The following is a 25,972-nucleotide window of genomic DNA, read 5'->3' on the forward strand; positions in this document are numbered from 1 at the left end:
TTCGTAGTATCGAGTCCTCTTTAAGAATCTGCAAAAGAGAACGTGACACCTGATACTACTCTTCACTCATTGTGCATTTTAAAAGGCTGCAAACTGTGCTCCCCAAAAGACAAAAGACACATCTAGGGCAAAAAAGGACCTTGTTGTCTTTGCTATTACCAGGCATCTTTTCCCTAAGTGTTCACATCTTGATTCTGTTGTTGTTCAAGAAGAAAAAAAAACCCACAAACAAAACCAAAAGAAAACAACAAAAGCCAGAATTCGATTAAAAGCAAGCCAGAAAAAGTTTTCTAATTATGACAGCAAGATTAAAAAGTTTTCTAATTATGACAAGACTTAATTTCTTTCTTGCAGTCAGATTTTTTAAGCAGAATAAAAGAAACTTTGAGGAAACTTTCTGGGAAGAGTATCCTGATAATTGCAATCATTTGAGATTAGAACTAGAAAGTCTGAGAACTTCTGCACTACTAAACCAGATGACTGTATTTCATAAGACTAGTTTTCAGATACAGTGCCCTTGCCACCATGGGATTTGAGAAGTTAGTGAAGTTGTACACTTTGCAGCCTTGATAGCTAGCTTGCTCTTTTCCATGTAAGAGAGAATTTTTTTATTTTGACTTCATATTGAATTTAACAAAACCAGAATTCAACCAAGTTTCTTGACACTCAAATTAAAATTGTTTTGAGAAATGCTGAGGATCCAAACCCTGAATGAGAACTTGCTACAGAGTCCCAAGTACATAGGTCAGGCATCCACAAACTGGCATTTCAGATGTTGAATGTTCCTTTGAAATAGCTTTCCCAACCACCTACACTTCACATTCTTAGACTTGAGCCATGCAGTGATCTTTGAGTATGCAAACTGGAAGAAAGCAAATCAGGAATTGTGCTCCAGAAGCATGCACAAAGGCACCTCAAAATTGCACGCAGCTCCAAGATCACAACAGACAAACTAATGCTGCTCTGGTACATGTCAGTAGAGAAAAGCTATCCCTATCAGAAAACACATCTTCGGGCTTCTCATATTAAACATACATTTCTGAAAAAAAAACCACAATCTTCCACACTGGACAAGAAATCACTTTGAGCTGGGTACAGGGCCTAGCCCTCCTCACACATTGCCCGCGCAACCCTCTAAATCACATTCCTCGTTGTGCCAGAAGATTTCTCTGTTACAGTATTAAACTGCTTCAGATAAGTAATCTTAGAGAGTCGTCTTCTATTTCCTAGTTAACACGGTAAACACAGGAAGAAGAAAAAAAAAAAAAGGTTTAAACAGACAGGCTTCGTGCTGCCAGCCATACTTTCTTCCCTCCCCCGCCCACATCAGAAAAGACGTGGCAGTGTGAGCTTTCATGGCTCCAAAAGACCGTAAGTCAGCACTAAATTACCTACACACCGACACAGACGTATATAAATTGTATATATATACAAAGGAAGAGATTTTCACTTTGAGGCATCTGCAACAGCCAACACCTTTAGGTGCGACAGCATCCAGGGGAAATTACTTCCTCCAGAGCTCGCTCACACACACACACAAAATCTTGCCACGTCAAACTTCCCACAGACAGCATAAACACGCAGAGGTTGTGCTGAAGAGAGACAGGAACTCTAACCATAAGCAAAATAATATAAGTTTACCAAACACTGTTCCAGATCCTATTTAATATTGAGCATATTTAATCCTTTCTCAAGGTATGTATATATACCAACAGATGATGAAAACAGTTTGGAGGCAACACCCAAAATATCAATAGAAACCGATCACCTAAGGTTTTAGCAATCAGGTTCTAACAAGAGACATACAGATTCACTCTGGAAATTGCACGAGAAAGATCAGAGGATTCACTAAACCCAGATCTTTCCCTGGGTTTGTTTACTACAATGTCACGCCACAGAAGGACATGAAAACTTTTTTCTCCCTGTCTGTCTTAACACTAGTTTACCTCACACCCCATAGCCTGAGGAACAACACTAACACAAGCACTTCTCCACGATTTAATTTACCACTATTACAGAATAGGTTGTCATCTCCCCCCCCCCCCCCCCCCCCCGAGGATTGCTGTACCTATACAATGCTCTACTGCACCAGTATCTCTGTGAAGATGTAAAACTCCACTACGTGCATGCATAAGTAGAATAACGGAATCAAAAATAGAGGATTACGTTCTTGGCTAACTGAACTATTAACTCTACTTCTTCAGAGACGCTGTGCTTGGTAACCTATCACCTAAGAAAAGGTGCTGTCCCTCCCCAAGGCATGCTGCAATCTCAATTTGGCAAATAACCTTTAGGGTCCATGCATGTATCTACACACATATACAGAGAATGGAATATAGCTACAGACGTTACATCTGGGTTGGTTTTTTTTTTAAAAACACATTTTGGAATAATCTATGAAAGCAGAAGCTTAAATATACTCCAATTCAGTACAAGACCTGCAAACGGTTAACGTTTCTATCCCCATTCACTAAGAATTTTAAGTCGCTCTAACACCGCAACAGCTCTCACCGCTCGGTCGGTGCCATCACGCCGTGAGGCGGCACCCGGCAGTTCCCGTGCCGGCCCCGCTGCCGGCTCTCTGGCTCGGTGCAGCTCCCCCGACTCTCCTGCGCCCTCCCGCCGCCCCCCCAGCTGCCTCTGGCGGAGCTCCCCCTCTCGACCCCCGCGGCTGCTCACCCGGGCGCTACCCCGCCGGCGGAGCCCGATCCCCGCCGCGGCACCCGCAGGCTGTGGCGGCGGCCCGAGGACCTGCGGTGGCCGTTAGGACCGTTACCGGGGGCGGCGCGCGCCTCCGCCCGGGTCCACGCGCTCACCCGACTGCCACGTCTGAGCCTGCCCGCGCGCCGCCTCCAATCCCCCGCCCCAGCCCGGCCAGGAGCGCGCCCGGCCCCGCGGGCGGCGCGTGCGCACTGGAGGCAGCGCGGCGGTGCCCTCAGCGGCTGCCCGGCGCGAGCCTGAGGGGAGGGTAGCGGCGGCCCGGCCGAGCCGGCCCGTGGCCCTAAAAATACCGTACTTTTCCTCGTATGTGCTGTAAAAACACATTTTCATCTGTGGCAGTATATATATATGTGTAAAATTATGTCACATGAATATCTAGAGTGAAATATGATACAGGCACTTTACCTGTTTGCATACTCCGGTTTTAGTTACTCTTCAAGTACGTTTAAAAATACTACCTTGGTTACAGGATAGATTCAATGTTTTCCGAATTAACAAAGTAGAAACATGGGTGTAACATGAGAAAGATATATTGGTAAACTGTTCCAGTCAAAAAACAAAGTCGTTGCTGTTAAAAAAAACAAACAAGTGGCAGAAGATTGGCAAAAAGAAAAAAAAGTCATCACTCAGAGACAGCTTCATCACTAATACACACCTGGAATTCAGGGTCCATAGGCTTTCTTATCCTTTGAGTGTTTGTTCAACAACCTTAAAGCTTTTGAAAGCAGTGAACGGCTTTACCTGATGCTAAATCTGAGTAATGGCCACCTCAGACAAGACTGTCAAAGGCATTCATTCCTATACAAAATAATTCTGAAACCAAACCCAGAGCCTTTGAAACAGATGTCAAAATGAAGGTATGCAGAAGCATCCTTTACATGAAAGACTCTCAATAAGCCTCAGCAAGGAAAACAAAGCGGGCACGAACAAGTCTTGACCTGTCTTCATACTTGCTAGCCAGAGTTGGATTCACCACGGAATAATATCAACTGTTTTTCTACCTGTTATCGGAGCCGATACTGTTGCACATGTCAGAGAAGATCTAAAACTTTCCAAATCTCTCACAACTGCCTATTCAGAATGGCAAATTTAGTCCAGGAGGTGACAAGCATCAGTTAAACTGGATGTGGTTTTGGCTGCAGAGTATCAGTGACTCTTTCTCAAGCAGGATGCAAAACAATGCCTTTCATCATTGCTGCGCTGTAGTTTCACCCGTCGTCCCTATCTCTTTTGCTGGTTATATGCACGCATACAATTACCTCCCATTATGCAAAATTCTTTTGAAATACCCTGCCACTGAGGAAAATAACGGCTTTAAGTTTGGACATTCCCTATTTGGTTGTGGAGACGGGGTCGCTGTTCCCCAGTGCTGTTGTGTCTAGCTCGCAGCTATTAACAGTAAGCAGCTGTGGATAATTCAGCGCTGAAGAACCGTGCACTTACTTGGCCACTGAATACTTACTATCAGATTTCTCCTCTCTGAAATCAGCTCCAGTGAAACTGAAAGATGAGATCAGCAAAAGATAGCAAGGAGAAGCTACGGCTTTGTCAGTTCTTCCCCTCTTTCAGGCCTGCTCTGGAAATGGATCAAGACGCCTTGTTTTTCCAAGGATACAGCTTCCCTTCCGTTGTCCTTTAGCCTGGAACACTGAGACAAAAGGCACCCAGCATGTCACGGTCCGGATGTTTTGAAGCTATGAGTAGTATTTATCTACAGTTTCCACTTATAACATTAAAAGTAATTTAAGGTTTTCAATTTCAGAAATGTGGAAACACCATTAAAGATTTAAGTGCATTCCTGGTCTGGAAAGTAATTTCATAAAAATGAGATTGCTAAACTGCTGTCACTTCATTTTAATGAAATCATTTTAATTAAACTGCATTATAAAATCTGAGAATCAGACTGGTTTCTTTTCTATCATTATCAATAATGAAGATCTTGTAGGTTAAATTACCTTTCTTAACAATCAACTTATCTTGAAGTTGTGCCTATCCAATGCTGCTGGAAACTAATGTGATTTCATGTATTTCAGACCTAAATTGGAGTTAGTACTGGTGAAGTAAATAGAAGAATTTGTCTAAATCTATATGCTTTTTTTCATCTATATTAAAAAAATAGCAAATCCCCTGCATCTAAAATCTAACTTTTAGAGTTCTCACTAGAATTTGTTCTATTAGTTCTGAAAATAAGAAAACACATAGTCCTCCATCAGCTTGGGAGATTATTGGCTACAGAACTGATACAGGCTCTGTGGAAGGCTAACTCAAATCTTTCACATACCAGTATTATTATTTTTTTAAAATTATTATTTTAATTATTTGGGATTGATCTGTTCCCTGAAGTTACTACTGGAGGTCTATAAAAGCCCCTGACAAACTGTGCAGAACTCCATGTCTCCATCTTAGAGCACATTGCATTAAGACAACGTGTGATTCTGGGAAGCCTAAATCCTAACCTGACTTTTAATTTAGAGGATATCCTTAAAAGACGGCCTTACCACAAGCTGCCAGGAAGAATCAGAACACTGCTGTGATGCATTTGAGCACGTATTGGGCACGTATTTCTCACAAAGGTAGTGATAGTACAGCTTTTGTAGCAGTTAATGGTGACTGTGTTAACATATAGCTTTGACAAGAGAAATATCTGCAATTCAGTGCTATATGATTTTTTTTTTAAATCAAAATATATTCTAAACCATTCTCTAGGGGAAGATGTGGGCAATATATGGTATGTTCTTAAAGAGAAGACTATTTCATCACAAGGAATACTTCATTAAATTCCAAAGATTCTACATTTTAAAAGGCTTTTTTTTTTAAACTGTTTTTCTCCTCTTAATCTCATTTGTATGTCCTGCAGCCAAAGCAACAGGTTTGCTTTTGCACAACATCAGAAGGATCCTAAAAGCTGTTTACATAAAAAGATTACTTTCTTTTCCTGTCTTGCTTACATATAATCACTGAAGTCTTCGTTAATGTTTTGTCTACTGTATAGTTAAGATCTATGGAAAACAGTTTACAGTTTAGTGTAAAGCACTTTACAAGCAAAATGGAAATTACTATTTACAAAGGTTGTATTTGTTTAAAATGAAAGCAAAAGTTGGTAAAAAAGAAGTAATCAAATTTTGAAGGGATTATGTTTTTCTGGAAAAAAAAATAGTGTGACTGTGAGGTCAGATTGAAAATGCTGTATGAAGAAAATGGAAAGATCTAATATTTCAAGAAACAGAACACTACTGTAAGGAGAAATACATCAGTGTTGTGATCAGTTACGTTTCTAATGTAAAAAACTAAGCACAGTAGAAACATAAATAAGTATACAACAGAAGTGAATACTAATATTTTGATTAAACTATCTCAGTGGCAATTAGAAAACATTTTTGCAGTACACCCTTTAAACACCGCCCTATATAAAATGAAAACACAGAGAGCAAAGGGTTTTCAGAATATCAGGCTGATGTAGCTGCTGTTATTCAGGGAAAATAATACAGTAATGTTAAAATCCTGGGTATACATTCATTGCTATATATATTTTCTCTTTAGTAGTTAATAGATACTTCGTACAGTGACTATCCGCTATCACTTAGTCCTGTTTCAGCTCAGGCATGGGGCCAGAATAGAGGAAGAATTAATTCCTTAGTTTTGGGGTGGATTTTTTTTTTTTTTTCAGGATCAGACACTAAGACACTAATTGAGCAGGTGGTGAGTCAGAGTACCCAGAACCAAAATTGGGCCTGGCCAGTCAGAGGGACCACTGGGACGCAAGGAGAGATTGCTGAGCACACGGATCATGCAAGTGATTCTCCCTTTTCCCTCCTGCTAAGGACTCACCTCCTGCTCCACCGTGATGGTAAAGGCTGTTCTACCTCTCAGGCTGCTTTCCGCATACCGTACACAAAGAGGTTTGGACACCTTGTGCTCATTAAAGTTTCCAAAATATTTTCAGTTGAGAAGGAGTGTAAATCGAATTCTAGTTCATAAACTTACAATCTATCTGTCTGAATTCATCTGCAGATGCATTTAGACTGAATATTACTCTCTATTCCCTGATGTGAACTGGGTGATTTTGCTGCACTTCTACAGTTGTTGGTAGCTTTTCAACAGCTGTGTTGTTCCGCCCTAGAAATGGCTGCATTTTGTTATATCCTGCAGAGGAGAGGAAGGACTGGGATGTGTCACTCCTTCCCTGCCCCAACCCTTTTAAACATCACTGGTAACTGGTAAATCCACAATGATATTCCCTTTTGTCTTTGTGGTCCTTAACCCCCAAATAGAGGACAAACATCAACTGCCACAGAGGACATTCCTTGCCTACCTTGGAGAATGTTGGTAAAGCTTACTGGCATATTTGAAAAGCAAAAGAATTAAATTTAGGGAAGAAAAATGATATGCAAGTGAAAGAGTATTTAATTGTGAAAAGGGTACTTGCATTAAAGCCAAGGTCCTGAATTCTTATTAGGTTCTTATTAGCTAAAACCACTTTTCTTTCCCTGAAACTCAGTAAACCAGAAATGATTATAAAATGGTCTATGGTAAGTTGTATGCAAGTCACACATTACAAAAGCGAACATGCTTTAGAAAACTGACAGTGGCTGCCTTCTTTGAAAAAGACTTTCTGGATAGTTTAAGCCTCTGGATTTTTCAGTATCTGCAAACTGTGAGGCTCCTCTGCTTAGTCTCACTGATTGTTGCTATTTTGGTTTTCTAATGAAATCAACATTCTGGCAACTCGATCTGGAACATTTACAGGAGATAGATACGGTGTTCTCAGAAAACCGCTGTGATGTTTCAGTTGGGGAATTTCAATTATCTTTTTTAATTAATTTAGTACTGTCTAAGATGCATGAGAGTGGAAGATTGCACTACCAGTTCTTAAACAAAACAAAACAAAAAAACAAACGAGACTTGATTACCCTGCCATAATTGCTACATAACAAACTGTAACATAAAAACAAAAATGAGGACTTCTCATTATAATCTGATGAATAATGTATGATATATAAAGCACTGAATAAACATTAAGCCATCGGTCTGAGAAAGGACAGCAGAAAGTTATGTGATCCTTTCTGTGTTTGCTTGCTGAATGTATGGGATTTCTCGAACTTAGATATATTGCACTTTTACATTCAAAAGCATCTGAAATGAAGTAGCTTTACTTTCATTGGTATCATTTTACATTTCCTGCTCATGTATAAAATTTCTGATGTGTTAGTGTGGTCTTGCTATAGAAGAGCATTCAAATAAGCTTACTATCATTAAATTGAAAAAAAGTCACTCTGAGTAACTCTTCATAGCAAACTAGCTATTTGGTTGATTTACTTGGTTTTCTCATTGGAAAAGATGGGATGAATTTACAGTCTGTTTTTTCTGTTTGTGGAGTTAATAATGCAGGTGTATTTTAGCCCGTGCTAGTGATGATTCAACGCACTGTGAGTATAGTCCTACTGTTAGTAAGTCATATTTGTCCCATGTAATTGATTGTCTACTCAGATGATATTTCTTTCTCTGATCAGTTGATATCACGATCAGGGTAAGTTGGTTTCTATTCATTTGTACTGACAAATACTCATAACTGTTGAATGAATCTATTGCATAAGAAAAACAGCTCTTCAAAATCACTCTGAAATTACTTAGGATGCAAATACTTCTATGTTTATTCACACTCACATTCACTGTGCTTCTGCTTTACACCACCATTAATGCGGAGTAAAAAATCTTTACCTAAGCATGGAAAAATAATAGAGGTACTACATACCAGTAAAGCATCTCTGTCATTTGTAAAAATATCATTATGGATTACAAGACTATTTTTCAAAATACTGGTTTTGCACTATTTGGATACCCGTAGTATTAACTAATTGATGCCTTCCCCATCATCAACAAAAATAAACATTAGAATTAAATCAAAGAAAAACAGAATTATTTTTTTTTAAATCATCACATTGTTTGTGGATGATAGATGCAACAAAGGGACAGGACATGCTGCTGGCGTGAAAATAACAAAGGACTGGAGCAAGATTGTACATCACACTTGGTGTTACAGCACATGTACTAGATTTGCTCTGCGGAGGCACAAAATATACTTGTTCAGGATTTGCACACATCAGTAATTGTCTAGAAATTGGGTAGATCCATGCCAACACCAGCTAAGCAGTAGACTCGCCAAAAGAAGCCTGTACCAAAGGCAGAAGGAGCTGTGAAGTCTGGAAACTGGTTCCTGGCAAGAAGAGGCAGCACAACAGACAAGGCTGTAGAATTGGCAGGGGTTAAACATCAAGGTGTGTTTGCAGGGCAGACTTTTCTAATATCATCTGCTCCATTTGGAAAGGAATTAAGTCATCAAAGCAGAAAGCTGGAATTCTTGTTCCTATAGTCAGGAATGAAGATACCTGGATTACATTTTAATATATTGCAGTTATTTGCAGGGGGGGCAAGATTTCATGCAGGGAGGTCCTTGTTGTATCATCTCTGTTGTTACTGTTTCTCTGGTAAAAATCTAAACAGAACCATCCAGATGCCAAGAGCCAGCAATGCTGTTTGCCTTATGCAGACGTAACTTGATGCCATAGCAACTTTTTATGCACTGTCCTTTTGCTAGATGCTGTAGGTCAAACCACCAACATCATACTCACTGGGGCAGACACTGAACAAAATACTTCGCTCTATTTGTAAAGCGAGCGTTAGAAACTGCTTTACAAATCTTACAGCTTCTTTTTTAGTACGGAGTAAAGAGAGAGGAACAGGGTACCACAGGAAGATCCAAATTATCAAACTGCAAACGGAGATTTTCGGAAGTTCAGGTAGATTTCTCAAGGTTACACTGTGTAGCGGCTATTTTCCCCATTTTACAGGCCCAGACTGAAAATTAAATGGGAATTTGCAAGTGTAAAAATGGAACCCAAGCTTGCTAAGACCCATACTGGATTATAACTCAATTGTTCCTCTGCTTCTCCCATTCTTGTTTTTAGTACTGATAAATTCAATCTTATGAGCCTTCCAAGTGACAAACAATACCTGCTTTAAACTGCAATGCAAAAATAGTTGATTTTTATGCTGGACTGTGGCCATGCATGTAATCAGTCATTGAGCTCTTTAAAAGCAACAAGTCAAAGGGAATTAATCACTTTTATGCTAGCTAATAGGAAACAAAATTTAAAACATGAAATTTGATGCAGGTGAGTATTCATCAGAGTAATGTTAAATCTTCAAGATCTCTTCAATCTTCAGTTCCACATTAAACCATCATTTCAAAATTCAGCAGACTATTTGGGCCCAGTTCATAGCTCAGCTATGATTAAAATGTATTTTCTAATTGAATATGATATGGTTACTCCTGATTCATTTCACTGTAGTATACTGGAAGAGAGTTTAGTGTGGTATATTGTTTAGCCCAATAAGTAGGCATGAAATGTTTGCACTGGCTTCTTTCAGTAGGAAGAGGGGAGATCATAAAAGCTGTGTACCTAAGACGAAGAGGTAGATAGAAGGTGTTGTGTTACTTCAGCGCCACCTTTAAATGACAATTCAAAGAGCAGGGTGAAGCATTATGGCAGAGGTGAGGATCACAGAACACCTACTTACATGCGTGTTCTGTTCAAGACTCAAAAGTTTTTGCACAGAAAATAAATTTTGATTCCTGTAGGCTTGATTAAGAAGAATGTGATGCAACCTTTCCCTGCCAAAACCAGAAAGAAAATACCACATAAATAATTTTCTTTTTACTTTAGAATCTTTTATCAGAATTTTCCCAACTACTGAAGCCAAAAATGTAGTCATCCCATCTCCTGGGATTACAGGTGAAATGGAGATATATACCTAAGAGTCTCCCGAAATCCCAAGAGAAATTTGGTTCTTGCTTGCTAAAACATAGTGATAAGTAAAACCAGCAGTGGAATGACACCTGGAAACATGAATCCTAGACCAAATCCTTACTTCAAGATTAACAAGGAACAGGTAGTTATGCCAGTGTCACAAACCTTTTTTCCACGTTCACAAATCTTGCAGTGAACATGTTTTACTTTTTCCTCCCAACAAAATCCTGGGGAGCCTTTGTAGCTATTTTGATTCTTGGACACATTGTGAAATCATTGTCTTTCCATATATCTTACTGGCCCCCTTCCCAAGACCCTTGGGTGCTTTCAGACCACCTGTGCTTCCAAATTACCTGGCCCATACAAAAGAGAGGGAGAAAGGAAGCTCCTGTTGTAGTGCACAGCTGGCACGTGGTGGGGTCTTCTACGCACACCTGGAATCTCAAAAGCCTTCTCAAAAGACATTGAGAGCCCAGGAAGAAAAAAAAATAGTCTATTTCTCTTCAGCCTGTAGTTCAGGAAGGTATTTCCTGAGTATCTGGGACTGGCTGTGATAGGAACAGGTAGGACAAACACCAAAGAAACACCAGAGCTCTCTTCTCCAAACTCTTGGCTCCTTACTCGAGTTATCCATATATTTTTACTCACTGTATTTAACAGCAACGAGTCTTTGGCTACAGAGGGCCTGTGATGTGTTGCCACCTAAGCATACGCTTAGAGAGCAGATCTTCATTAATCTGCAGCCTGCCATGGTGAATTGTAGAGTTACAGGGGAATTCTCTCTACATGAATTTCTATTTATTGTGTTATCAGTCAGTAATGCTCAAGGATAACAACTTTGTTTCTGTGTTTTGGAGGAAAGCGGCTTCTTTAACTTATTTTTTTGGTTTGGTTTGGGTTTTTTTTTTTTTTTTTCTGCAATAGAACTGAAAACCATAATGATAAAGCCATTACAAGCATCTAGGATGACACCTGCTAACCTAAGTGCTGAGAAATACCCTCCTGGTAGTGTCATGGCAAACTTCACATTCTCAGCTGACTTACATTGTCTTCGTAGTGAACCATATATAAATGCTGGGAGTGTGATCTAACACACCTGTCAGGTAACAATGCCTGTTACTAACTGCATGTGCCATCAGCTCAGGACTCACAGAGAGATACTTAATAACAAAAGGCCCGATTGTGACAGTTGCTAGGTCTACCATTAAGAGGAACAGAGTTATTCCTCTGCATGGGCTACCTGCATCAATAAACTTTTGCTGTGGCTAGAGTTACTCTTACTCATCCTACTGAGAACATGACAGGGAACAAAGAGGTAGGGGCAAGATAAACATGCAAAAGTTTGACTCTTCCTCAATGTCTAAAACTTCGTTAACCTTAGCTGAGCTGGCATGGAGGTGAGGTAATTTGTTTCCAGCAGAGAACAACAGCAAATTACTTTCCGCCTTCAAGAGAAGCTTGGTTGAGCACTACCCCTTACAATTGGCAGATTGCAGACTTCACAGTTTTTCAGAATGTGGCAGCGCAACCCTTTGTATTTCCACTTAGAGAAAGAATTATCTGAGGTCCTAAAACATGATCAGATTTATTTTTTGTTTCTGAGAGAGCGGTTTCTCACACCAGAGTCAGATTCAGTACATTTCTCTGCTTCTTCCACTACACTTCATTTGCCAGTCTTGAATTTGGGGAAAAAAACCCAAAGTAGGCCTAGTTCTGAAATTCCAACCCATCACACCATACCTAGCCTAATAATCCACATTAGGGATTAAAATTTGAAGCCTTTACCTTTACTGGTGAGGAACTGCTCATGCCTCTTACGAATGTGGGCAGAGCTTTCCCGTGTGGCCTCAGAGGTAGCTAATAATTATCTAGGACTTATATTTTTAATTTCCTTTCTCTTCACTAAGGACTTGGTATTACTGTTCTTTAGTACTTTTACAACTCCATGTCTGTACTTTCAGTCAGCAAACCCTCTTCAGCTGGCAGTGCACTGCAAAGTTCCTCATGCAATCAAGACATCTGGATTCTACTAATTTCTCTTGTAGAACAAGAGAAATTTGATGGGAAATAATGAAGAACAATCAGTTTTAATGAATGTTAGCTGGAGCCATGTATTTGAACTTTCCTTCAATCTATTTCATTCACTTCGTCTGTCATTTTATGCCTTTTTTTGAAAATTAAATCCTTTCCATGAGAACAAGAATTAAGCGTAGGAGTTACACAGTAATGTATCTTTCTACTTCTGTAACGTTTGGCGAAAATTACGTTTAGCTTTGTCTTCAAAATTTGCTTTCACCTTGTGCAGCTACTGAGTTTACTGCTACAAAACGAGGAATGTTATTAGGCAATGATTTGGGACAATGCTATGTTGCCTTACATTACCCAGCTTGCAGAAGCCACTTTTAAAAAAACGCTAATTTGAAGGGACATATTAGAAGAGGCCATTTTCACTTAATTTGGAAGAAACTGTATGTCATGTTTTCTTAAGTGGCATGGCTGTGATTCTATCTTTTGTTCCATTAAACTAGCTATGTATTTACAAGTGGGGTTTTTTCCATGTAATTGATAAACAAACAAACAAACAAGCACTGTCAATATTTTTTGTTTTTTCTTTTTTCCCTCCCGATGGCTAAAATCATTTGGCTAAAATCATATCCATATTCCCATTTGGCTAAAATCATATCCTACAATAAATTGGGTAGTTTATTCAATTGTTTACAGATGATACAGTTAGAATCTACGAGAAAGCTGTTAAAATAGGCATTTTTAGGGAACTAGCTTCTGTTGGTTTTATATGGAAAAAATCACATAGGAAAAGAAAATGAAATGCATAAAAAGAAGGAAATCAGACATCTGGGTATTTACTGCAGTAAAATGCTGCCCATAAATTAGAGATCATGATATCCCCTTTCCCTCTCTCTCTTCCTCATTACTAAGGAATGGGTGGAAAGGTTTGCATTTTTAAAGAATCCACAGACCTAGGATACTATTGTAGGAAACTATAGGGGAAATGACAGCTTTTTCTTTATTGCTGAATGAAAGATAAACATACTTCTAATTTCTTCTCACATTTGTAGAATGTCTTCTGAACTGAGCTACAGAACTGCTTGATTTAAATTAGATTTTAGATAAATCCACTTATAGTAAAACTGTTCGGAATCATAAATTATTATTACAATAAGAAAAGAAAATATATGGACAAGTGACAGTAGATGAGGCAAATAAAATTAAGAAGGAGTCACCAAGACCACACAGAGCTTTAAAGGAATTCAAGGCTGAAATAGCTGACTCTTTCTTAAAACTTCTACCTGAGATTAGAGTGCCATTTTTTAACAAGTGTTCCAAGAGAGATTCAGAAAACCGCAGGCCTGTCAGCCTGATATCTATAGAAAACAAATGGGTGGAAACTATAATATGGAACAGTGGACATCTGGATAAATATGACTTATCTGGGAAGAGTTAAAAAGGTTTTCATAAAAGGAAGTCTTGCCTCACAAACCTAAGGCAGTCCTTTGAGGGGATCAAAAAACACGTGGATGAGGGTGATTTGATTGATCTTGGATTTACAAAAGGCTTTCAACAAATTCCTTCACCAAAGGCTTTTAAGAAAACTAAGCAGCCATACCATAACATGGCTTAGAAGAATACAGTGATACACATTGGGGAAAAAACCATTAATTCACAAATAAAACAATGAGCTTTGAACTGACTATCATCAGACAAGATTTTAAGATTTTAAAAGAGTTACATGGAAACATCAACTCAGCAGCGGATGAAAAAGCAAATCAGATGTTAGCAACGCTGGGGTTAGCAACCAGAGAACAAAATAGACGATATCATCATGTTACTGTATAAATCCCAACTTTGTCTGCAGTCTGAAGACTGTGTGGTGTTCCAGGCCCCCATCTCAAAAAGGATATAGAACTATAGAGGATGTAGAGAAAGGCAACAAGGGTAATGGAAGGTACGAGACAGCTTCTGTATAAAGAATGACTAATTATTCTGTTCTACTTCCCTTGAAAACAGATGACTGAGGTGGATATGTAAGAGGTCTATAAAATAAGTGACTGGAAAGTGTGGCTGGGGGTTGCTTGGTCACAATTTCTTCTGATCGAAGAAGCAGGGGACATCAAATGAATCCGTAGGATCCAGATTCAAAGAAGAAAAGGTGATTCTTTGTGTCACCAAGTAGCTAGGGAGGACTTCCTACAATAAGCTATAGATACAAAAAGTTATGTGGGCTCAAGAGGAAACCACATGGAAAGGTTCATGGAAGAGAAATTCATAACTCTTACTAAGTACAGAGGAACTGCATCCAGCCAAGGAAGTTTTTGAGTGCAAGTCAAAGGAGGCTACCTGAGGAAAGTACCGTGCATTTTCCATGTTCTTATTCTTTCTCCTAAGCAACCATTTTCCACCCACTATCAAAGACAACATTTTAGGGTAGATGGCCTCACTTTGGTCTAAGTAAGGCTATCCTTAATTTATCACAGCTCATCAGGGCTAATGTGCTAGATTTTTTAACTGGCAGTTCTTGAAAGCAGATGAGCAAGTGGGGGTTTGACCTGGAAATTTTTTCATACAGACCTCATCATAGAAGATCAGATTCAAGCTAAAGCTTTACCTGTATTTGGGCACAGATAGATGGTGGGTGAGTTCTGGCATTTGTGATTTGCTGAGTTTATAAAGTTTTTTTTTGTGACTTAAAATTCTTATCAGTTGTTGCCTAGAATTGGATCTTCATGATTTAGTGAAATGGTGGAGATGGTGGCAGTGGTTAAGTGGCTGTGGTTGCCGTTAGCTTTAAATTTTTCAGTGGATTTCCAAAATTATCTCAGAATTTATGCAATTTGTTTATGCTATAGAGACCACAGAGACAAAAATGTCATAAACCCCATGATTGACTCCACTTTTATCATGATGTCCAGTTTCTGACCAGCATTTAGAAATCCCAAAGGATGCAGAGAATGTACAACAAGATAAGATTAGTATTAAAAAGCAAGATATGCTGCAGCATAAGCATTTAAGAAAGTCATATAAGGCAAATGGGAATTGTTAATGCCTATGGAGTATTATTTGTTAGATTAGGACATACGAAGCTTTGGGTCTCCCATCATGGGAATAGTTTAGTTACAGACTTCAAACGTTTTTCTTACTCTGGAGCAAGCAACAAATTCACTCTCAGAAGAACAAAAGCAGCAATTTGTTTGGAATTGTTGCTATAAAACCCCCTCAACTTACTTACTAGAAAAAACTTATTTTTTCTTTCTTTGTTCTCCTGCCAGGACCACAATACTTGCCAGTTCAAGCAAAGAGTCCTCTATCAGTTTAAATGTACCAGGTTTAAATGTCCACAAAGCTTTGTCATTATACTGGCCTACAGTTAGATTTTGGGTTTGTTTTGTTTTGGTTTTGGTTTTTTAAAATATTACGTTCTATTCACAACTTGTTCTGGAGTAATCAGTACTACCCAATATATGTAGAAACTCAGGAGAAAAAAAAGCATTTTTCTTTGGAGAGCAGAGATCTAAAAGCACCAATGATGCTATCTCTTGTTGGCATTACTTCCACAAGATGATTTAACTTCTAGAGTGCCATATAGATTTCACAGATTAGAAGCCAGTAGAAACAGTAAACATGCACTAAAGTATTCAACTTAAAGGATCCAAAAAACTAGATCACAATGTTGTAGACAACTTTTAAGTTTGCTTTTAAGAGAAATTTCTGTAATGTTTTACATAGTGACTTTAGCCAAAACCATTGGCATGATTTTGCTACGTCTTTTGCTATGACACAATCAAATGTAAAGTGCTTCTCTCTGCTTTTTTTGCCTTAAGGATGTCAATAGATGGTAGGGAATTAACTCGGAGGAACACCAACTACTCATACTTCAGCAGCTGTACGGAGACATTTCATCTATGTCATACAACAAAATCAAACAGGTCCTGGTGTTCTGAGTGGTTATTTTTTCAGCTGAGCAATGACTAATAAGATTATTCTGTTTTGTCATCTTAAACAGTTCTGTTATGTGGTCAAACGAGATAGAAGCTTCTATATCTAGCACAAAATCCCAGCAAACATATGACCATCCAAATGCAGAGGTGTTTCTCATTAATTTGTTTTCTCCAATAAGTATACGAAGTTCAGAAACAGAGATCAAATTTGATTATTTCTCTTTACTAAAATGATAAAAGACAGCCTAATACAAGCTCAAAACACCCTAAAATTAGTTAAACATATAAATTCCATCATAAACTTATAACATTTGAAGGGCTGATAATTATGTGATACATTTTCCTTATTTTTTTTTTATTATTATTATTTTTGTATTTACCTGTCCTGGTTTGAGGTAAGAGTGTCGTAAAGTATTTTTTTTGCAGCTATATACTTAAGAATTTTGTTGTCATAAAAGTATCTATAAAAATGTGCATCATTAAGCAAAAGGGAGATAATTTTGTCTAAAGCAAGATTCTGCCTTGGGAAAGACTAACTCTCTGCTATATCAACAAATCAACATTGTACAACATAATAAGAAGCAGTTAGCCACCTTCAACTGAGTTATTTTAAACGAGGCATCTTCACTCAGAGGTTGTCTAGCAAAGTTCCTTTAAAGACCATTCCCTTTCTAAGTATGGCTTCTCTGATAGTGTTTTCCTTATGTATTTAGTTATATGGCAAGCTGTGCTTGTTTTGCTTCTCTAGAGCCTCTGACTGGTAGTCAATAAAGAAAGCACTCTTCCTCCTACTAAATCCTGATATTTAGAGAGTGACATCTGCCTCTGTTTGGTTAGGGAGCTTGTCTACCCAATCTTTGCGTTACCTTAGTGCCTTCAGAGGCCTGATGAAGGGCTTAAGTGCCTAAAAGCCTGTCTACTTTTTCCACCATAATACTTCGGTTTAACAGAAGATCCTGTCTCTACCTTGATATTTTGCCTAATGTTCTTTAAAGACACATGGGCTTAGGTTTAAAGCCTCAATAATTACCAGCTCCTTAGATGCAAAGTTGTGTAACTTAAATGCCGAGAGTTTCCTGTTGCCCTGACATCTCAGAAGCCCTAGAACCAGCCAACCAAAACCACTTCATACAGGGACCTCCATGGAATTTAGGCTGTGGGAATCTGACATCAACCCCCAGCAACCTGGGTCTCAAAGCAAGAGGTGTTTGTTTCATAGATTAGTCTGGCTGTTAAAGACGTTTCTGCCCACCTGCTGAACGCTCTCCTTTAGAACCAGCTTAGTTCAAAATGCAACGTGATTTAAGCCAAGCTCATGGACTTAGCACTGAGGCGAATGGAAGCTCTTACACTGTCAGTTGTTAACATTCAGCTAGGGGAATATTCATCCCCTGCTGAAAAACAGTCACCTCATTAACCACTGCAACTAGACCTGCAGGAGCTCAGCAGTTTACAGTCTGCATTACCCCAAGTCAGCAATGGGGAACAGAACTGAACCCAGGTCTTGTAAGGCACCAGCAAATTGACTTCCCGCTGAATCTTTTTTTTTTTTCATGCTTATAGTAAGGCTCCCCTTTAATGACACAATGCAAATCATCCATTGATAGCATCAGTAGAGAGATCTGACACTTCGTTCCACTAATCCTCTTCCCCTCTCTGGTAGAAAAGGCAACAGGCTGCATAAGAAGAGGTATTATTAGGGTCCAATTATAATTCAGGTTATTGCTAAATATCAGTGCATGTTAAACTATACTTAGGTAACAGAGAACCAGCAAAAGAAACAGTTCCAAGACAAGCAAATTATAAAGTTGTGGGGTTTTGTTTTTTGCATACCCACAGCGCTGCAGAGAGTGCATGCGGGGTAGAGATGAAAATCATAAACCTAGTTCAATACAAATGTATCGTTTATTCAGAGGATGTACATGATGTTTCGCTCAAGATTCTGCTTTCTTCTTTGTTTGGAGTATGAATGCAAAAAAAGGGTAAATTAAGAGTTTAAAACGTCTGGCACCATTTACTAAAGTAAACTTACGTCCTAAATTGTCACTGGGAAATGTACACTTCTTTTTGCTGTTGTTTTGATTTAGCTGTCACGAGAGTCATGTTTAAATACAGCCTTTTCTGCCTTATGGCTGAGTCTCTTTGTGTGCATTTCCTCAACGTTACTTACTTGACTTTGAAGGTGGGCTGAGCGTAGAAATCTGACGAAAGAGTGGGCTGTGCCCTTGATCCGAGGGAGCTCTAACATTCTTCTGAATGACTACATTTGCTAGTGCAGTACACAGCAGCAGCAACAGTGTGGTGCTCTGGGTCTCCAGCTCTGCCTGGCAGACAAATCTCCAGCTCGCTGAACATCTGCAAGACAAAATTTTTCATGTTCTTCTGTAAATGAATGCTGCCTAACTGCACCACGAAAATGGGCACAGGGGATTATCTCTGCATTGCTATGAGTGGAGGGGCGCCTTGGGGCTTTAGATTGCAAGGTGGCAAGGAGCAAAAGCAGCCTTTGCAAATCGCCAAGGTAGGATCATGAGAGAAAGATGTTATCGGTGTTTTGTGAACACAAGTGAAAAGAATAGTTTGTTTAAATATATACTGTTTCCAGTGGAATGGTTGGTGTGATGCTTGCTTGAATTTGCTAACATGTTTTGCAGAGATTCTACAGGTGCTGATTTTGTTTGTTTCAATAAAAAGGGAATGATTACTTTTTGGTAGCTTGCAAGTATTGCAAACATTTTCTTAAATGTTAAAGGTTTGAAATTGGGAGATGATGTATACTTTTCAGCTCCTGTTTGATTCGCTGTATGTTTTTGAATGCACTCAGCATACCGCAAAACTGAATCTCATATTAGGAAATGCTGTTTCAGTCATCTATTTATGCTACTTTTTCTACTCTAAGCATAGAATAAATACAGCTTTATCATGAGAAAATGTTCTTACTATTTTGGGAATCCTGGAAAGCATTACACTGAGTTATCTCTGGTTTTGGAAAGTTATCCAGTCTTAGAACAGCTTTAATAGATGCCAAACATTCCCTCTTATATTTCATAAGCAACGCTGAAAATTACTGAACAGTTGATAAATTCTCTTCATGTATAAAATGAGAACAAAACAGACAGTAGAAATGGAGAATAAATAAAAAATAAGAATTGGTAATCCCAGGTTGCAAAAATAATAGTTAAAAAGTAGTTTTGTTAAAAAATCAGTGCTCACTCCATTGCAACAGCCTCTCCACTGGTGCAACAACGAAGATTTGTCCCGGTTATTAAGGTTTATGTAACTGTAGGGAGCTGCATTCTATTCTCCTAGAAAAGAAGGACAAATTTTGTCCAGAGCTCTGAGGTCAGCAAAATATCACTGGCAGAAATGATACTGGGACCAATCATCATACAATGAATTCTGCCTTGTTAAATTGAGGGAGAGAGATTAAAGTGTATCTTATCACCTTTGAGTATTTTAGTAATCCAGTACGCGGAGTGTTAAGTTTTCTGTACTTTGATACAGTATTTTAGATCAGTAGTTTAGCTATTAGCTCTAACTTTCTTGAGCTGTCAATGTATTTATTAATTAGTTACATTTAATTTACTGGTTAGTTAACGTTTTCACAAATAGCAGAAACAGTAAGTCTACCTCATTTTACAAGAGAAGGTCCTTTTAGTTCCTCTATCAAGAAAACAACATCTTTCACTATTATTTTCGACGATTTCCAGCTGATAACATTAACCATATTCAGTAACAGAGCTATGATTTAATGAGTGTGTGTATAATTTTTTTCATTACTGTTAAGATTTTTGCTTTTTGGGTTTGGTTTTTTTTTTCGTACCGATGGGCAACTGTTGCTTTGCAAGTAAAGCCACTGATAATAGATGACAGTGGAACCCTGCCATCTAGTGAAAACTCATAGCTAGAACTTAAAAAATTGTAAGTAACGGTAAAAGGCAAGTGGCCTTGATTACATGAAACCAAAAGTAATAAGCACAGTAATTTGAACACAAGCTTCTCATTAAGCTTTAGTTTTCCTGATAAAAATGGGCTATACAATTTTTTTTTTTTTTTCATATTCACATCCTAAACTGTGGCACTTAAGTCAGGGTTTTGTTTTACCACTAAAATCTGGGACATGAGAACTAGATACATGGTGCCAGTTGTGCCTTACTTCTGATGGAAAATCCACCAGTAAAATATATCTACATTTAGAAAAATAAAAATAGGTATTTTTAGAAAAGAAATCAGAAGCATGAATTTGTTTTCCGGCAAATGAACCCAATGAAAAGGCCACGTAATACAATACTTCAGAACCCCCTTTGTAAGAGTACATGCGTATCAGCATGTATGTGTTACAAGCATGGCAGATCAGGTGCTTTATGAGTTCCAGATCATTCATTTCTCCACGCTTAAGAGTTGGTCAGGATCAGTGAGATTTGAAAACTGAGACTAGTATCTGGCTGTAAACCTGAAACCTAGAGTTGACAGGCCACAGCTTGCTTTGGTACTCACCCCGGGGAGCCTGGGCTCTCTCTGAGGCGCGCAGAACTGGGTCTCCAGGTCAGGCACCACCGTCAGGTTGAGGCATGACGAGGTGGGGGGTCTGCAGCTACACTGTGTGTCACCCTTTTGGGGGAAAGGCAATGTTTTCAGCTTTTATTCTGTTATCGGTGAAAACTGAAGCTAATAACTCATGAAAGAATAAAGAATCACCCAACTAGTGCATAGTAATCTTCCTACTGGCTCCAAAATCCTAAGGTTGTGTTTCCTAAAGACAATAAAAAACTGTTTGGGTTTGGGTTTTTTTCAGTTCAAGGTTCAGCTTCTCCACTGGTGCATACTAATGTAACTCCATGGAACCAGTGGGTCATTGCCAATTTACACCAACCGAGATTTTGTCAGAAGCGTATATTTCTGCTTTTGGTGTCTCAGCTCGCAGGAGCTGGGAAAGGTGCAGAGGGGTTGCTCCTGAGCACAGTATACCCCTGGACTCCTGCAGAGGGAAGGGCACTCAGGCCGCCATCATGAGCAGAGCAGTGGCTGTGATACAGATCTAAAGGGGAGAGGGATGTGAAACAGAGGGAAATGAGATAATCCATGAAAACGTGGCAGGATACAAAAATCCCAAAAGCACACTTTTGATAAAGGAAACATACTGTTTTTAAAGCTAATGAAATAAGTCACTGCAGTTCACTGCCAGATGCAATTTTTACCAGTTTGTTTTATGTCGTTTAAAGTACTGTTTTATCGCATTTATAAAAAAATATATAAACCCTCCCTGCATTGTTTGTTGCCTATCTCTTAAAGCATATGTACAAGTAGTATTCCTGCTAAAATCAATGAGAGTTTTGCCTGTAGCATAAAGTATTGTCTTCCACTATCATGCAAAGTGTTAACAGGGAGATAAGAGAAAAACCTTTTGCCTTCCCAAGAAATATTTTGGTATTTTTTTCTCACCAGCACATAAAATAGGAAATTTTCATCAGCAAATAATTTTACAACCATTAAATTAGATTCAAGATGTTTCAGTAATTTGTTGGATGTGAGATTGCAACAATATATTTTTTTTAAAAGCATCACAAAGTATCATATTGTTTTTCATTTTGAACTCTTATTCAAGACATAAATTTTGAAAACATTTGACTCGCTTTCTCTAGAGGCATACAAGCTGTTTAACATCCCTCCTCCTCTCAACCTCGGCTCCATACATCAACAGACTTTGTTATGTCCACTGATGTTGTAAACGCTTCATAAAAAAATTATTTTCAGTTAAAAAGAATTTGCAAATTCTAAACTGTCCACATATATCATAATGACTTAAAAAAAATCTATCTTAAATACTGTGTCAAAAGACATATTGTACTAAGAAAGATATCTAACAAATGAATGTTATTTAAAAAAAACGATAATCGGGAGTATAAAGCCAAGGAAAACAGTGGTTGTGTCAGTTGTGCTGTGTATGCACCAAGACACTAAACCATGTCAGTATTGCACCGTAGGATAGCTTTCCCAAAGCAGGAGATGATTGGGAAACCTCGGTACAACAGTGACCCTAGATGGCTAAGAATTCAAGATATATAAGAGCAAAATGACACGTGATGTTCTTTCTGTTTCCACCGTGAGATATATGAATTTTTTATGAATATCATAGCTTTTTTCTTGTAAATTTCTTTGCGGTTTTTAATTTAAAATATATAAAAACTCTATGTACAAAATAATGGATGATTTTCTGGACTAGCATTTGAAAGAAAGTCCTGTGAGTTTTTCTACTCTATACTTAACAATACCAGCTATGTATATATACATACACACACACACATATATATGTATCTATATAATAAAGCTACATCCTTTAAGAAGCACCTCTTTTGCAACAGGTAATTTAATGGAGTTGTCCTGTACATGATTTAGATTTATAATTCAACCATGATGTAACTCCATTAAATTATCTAGTTGCAATAGAGGTACATTATTTTCAGCGTATTTGTTACTTACACCAAACAGCAATCTGATGAACATATTGTTTGTATCTGTCAAAGTCTTTCTAATTTAAGTTTGGGAACTTAACGGAATAGTTGTAGTATTCAAGGGCGGTAAACTCCACGATTCGGACCTCTAAGCACTTCAATGGAAATTCAGTCCTCTTTTACCTGCCGGTATCCTAAAAGTAAAAATGAACAGATGCTGAAAAATCCATATGATCAATTGTGTTGTAGGCTTTCATGCTGGAGACATTGGGGAAACTAATGTTATTGAGACAAGGTGCCTCACTTGTTATTGAACTCAGATCACATCAGTTCCGGAAGTACTCTGGTCTACGTATAATATATACAGAGATATTTCTACACATACATCTCAGCAAAGCAGCTATCTTCAAAGGGGATCATGTTGTCATATTTTATATCTATGAGAGCATTCATCCTGATCTCTCCCTGATTCATCAGTGTCAGAACAATATGTAATTGCATATGGAGAAACACACAGTGATTTTTTTTTAAAGTGCTGACAGATTTTATGTACTTTTTCAGCAATTTTTTTCAACTCAATTTTTATAAAAATAAAATAGTAATATTTCCCTTCCTTTAATTTCTACCACACCATTTTGCCAGGGCATAACTACAATTATGCCTATCCTCGAAAACATCAAGTTATTTGAAAGAACTTAATGGATATTTTGAAAGTCTTACCAATGTGATTTTGCACCCTGAAAATTTTTGCTCTACTACAGACATTTTCTCATGTTCAAACATGCCAAATAGCATGCAATTTTCCATTGTTTTGTAAATGTTACCTATAGTCCTAATTAATCCTATGAACCCTTTGATAATTCAGGGTTCAAATCCAACAGCCTCAACTAGGCTTCACACAAAACTTAGAGAGTTTGTGACTATTTTGTAAATTTCTGAAATAGATTTCTGCTGCTGCTGCACAAGTAGTAGTTTTACCTTTGGCTCAGTAATGACATGTGACAACTCGCTGCCTGGTCATTTTAGACTTGTGCACTTGTCCATCAAAATGCTCAGATTTCAATTCAAGTCTCAGTTTCATCATTTTAGATTCATTGGAACCTGAAACTGAAAGTGAAACTCAAAGACTCGGGAACAACCTGAACCAACAGTGCGAAAAGCTGATGTCTGAATATGATAACTTAATGCTGGACTTACACAGAGGTGGGCTCTGTTGTGGTAGTTTGACTTCTTCCCTGCATTTGTCCGAAATACTTGACACATGCAGAACAACCCCAAGTGGCTTTCATCAAGTTGACCTTTGCATTTAGTCTAGTAGAAAAAAGATAGAGGATAAGATGTGTTAGCACAGTTATGCTTTTGATCCTGAAGTAAGGCAAAGCACATCACTGTCACGTATATGAAAGGTATGTTAGCACACAGTTTGTACATCCACAAAGTACCTCAAAGCTGCAGGGTTTAAGGAAACTTTTTCAAGTTCCTGTCATTCTCTTACATTGTTACCATTGGCAAATGCTCACGCTTCCAGGCAGAAAAACTAGGTTAGTAAAAGCTGAGATTCTGGTCCTTCTCTGGTTCTAGTTGAGACATGATAAATGTAGCTGTTATACCCATGCTCCTAGCTCATTTCGGTGCAAAGTCACATAGATGAGTATAAACCACCAGTGGTTTTTTGCTCCCCTGCTTGCCTCTGCACTGACGGCCTAGAAGCACCCCCCTCCCAGTAAGATGAAGGTAAGAGCCTGTTCTGTGTTTCAGAGCATCTCCAGGTGACTCCAAGTCATCTTGGAGTTGGAGTTGGTGCTTTGGGGCCATCTGCTTCTGAAAATATTCTTGTTAATGCATAGTCAAGTAGGACCTTACTATACGCTACTGTGTCTGAAATGAAGATGCTCAGCATGCTGTGTAAAGGCTCAGTGCCCAGCTAACATGACCCTGCTTATATTTCCTTATTTGTATCAACTGACATTTTCAACAGAATTTGAATACAACTTCATGCTAACGTAGATAGAGCGAGCCATGTTTAAAACATGCTAGTTGAACTTTGGCAGCAAAGGAGGTGAGTTTAGGGTTAACTGACATGATTTTAAACACAACTTGCCTTACTTGGACTGTATTTAAAACTGTTTGTTTAAATTTGCTAGCTAATACATTTCCAAACATAGTTTGTTTTTGCAGCCTGGACAAACTCTTATTCTCAAATTCACTCTTCAGACCATCTGACATAGCCGGTATTTGCTGATATTCAGAAAACACTGTAAGGCATATTTACATATTCTTGCACATAAGGAGTTATGTGGAAAATAGTGGTTTTTTCCACCTTTTCTGGAGAGGATTTTGACTCCATTATAAGCCTTGACCCAATTTAATAACCAGTACATTTTTGTACATGTTTAGATGACATAGTTCAGCTTCTGTTTAAGTAAATGACAAAACTTCCATTGACAAACTGGGAAGAAGCTGGGCTTTATAGAGGTCAGGTTAATTTATTTTGCAAAACAAAGGAGCAAATTAAAGTTCTCAAAACCCAACTAAAATAGACGACTGCTAAATAGCTCTGTTCCTGAAAATCTGCCATTGCTAGTTGGAAAAATAATGAGGAGAAAAGTATCATAGACCTTTATCAACAGAGGTTTATATGTACTTCCAAAGGTTAGGGGTCTGCGTTTTCTAGTTTCAAACTTTTGCATTCCAGCTATTGTGCCAGTGGAAATGTTTAGTACTAAAGTCCCATCAAGTTGTTTAAAAACTGCAGGCTGAACTAGCACATGATTGTATACCCTGTTTTGGATATACAGAACTACATACCAAGCTGATTTTGGCATGCTTTCCACAGTATTTAGGCAAATACAAGCATGCTTTGGATACACGGTAGTATTCATTTGTGCTTGTTTCCAATAGATACTTATCCAACTGTCATGCTAGGAGAGTTTTCAATGGAATAGAATGAACAACATAATTCACATTGATTTAAACTAAACAAACTAAAAAAACCCAGTGTATTCCTACTAAATTAGATTAGCTGCTTTGTATAGAG

The 25,972-nt window shown here is 38.3% G+C and overlaps 1 protein-coding gene and 1 long non-coding RNA gene across 3 annotated transcripts in view; one reads left to right on the plus strand and one right to left on the minus strand.

Moving 5' to 3' along the window:
• Nucleotides 1-6: 6 nt before the first annotated feature.
• Nucleotides 7-21,011, minus strand: LOC309670890. Of its 2 annotated transcripts, none has more exons than XR_014269069.1 (4): nucleotides 20,981-21,011; nucleotides 18,654-18,838; nucleotides 4,184-4,369; nucleotides 7-28 (listed from the first exon to the last, which is right to left on the minus strand). It is a non-coding gene; the product is annotated as an uncharacterized lncRNA (long non-coding RNA). The 2 variants fall into 2 exon arrangements; XR_014269070.1 differs by lacking the exon at nucleotides 7-28 and adding an exon at nucleotides 3,244-3,289.
• The window catches only part of SYNPO2 (synaptopodin 2), a gene marked incomplete at its 3' end in the record, with an annotated part of 91,152 nt that continues 83,937 nt past the window's right edge, over nucleotides 18,758-25,972 (plus strand). Inside the window, exon 1 of the mRNA XM_082482008.1 lies at nucleotides 18,758-19,004. Within this exon, the coding sequence (XP_082338134.1) occupies nucleotides 18,876-19,004 (129 nt within the window). The 5' untranslated portion in view covers nucleotides 18,758-18,875. The remainder of the gene's footprint in view (nucleotides 19,005-25,972) is intronic.

The sequence above is a fragment of the Vanellus vanellus genome, assembly GCF_965231255.1.
Source record: "Vanellus vanellus genome assembly, chromosome: 4".
Lineage (NCBI taxonomy): Eukaryota > Metazoa > Chordata > Aves > Charadriiformes > Charadriidae > Vanellus > Vanellus vanellus.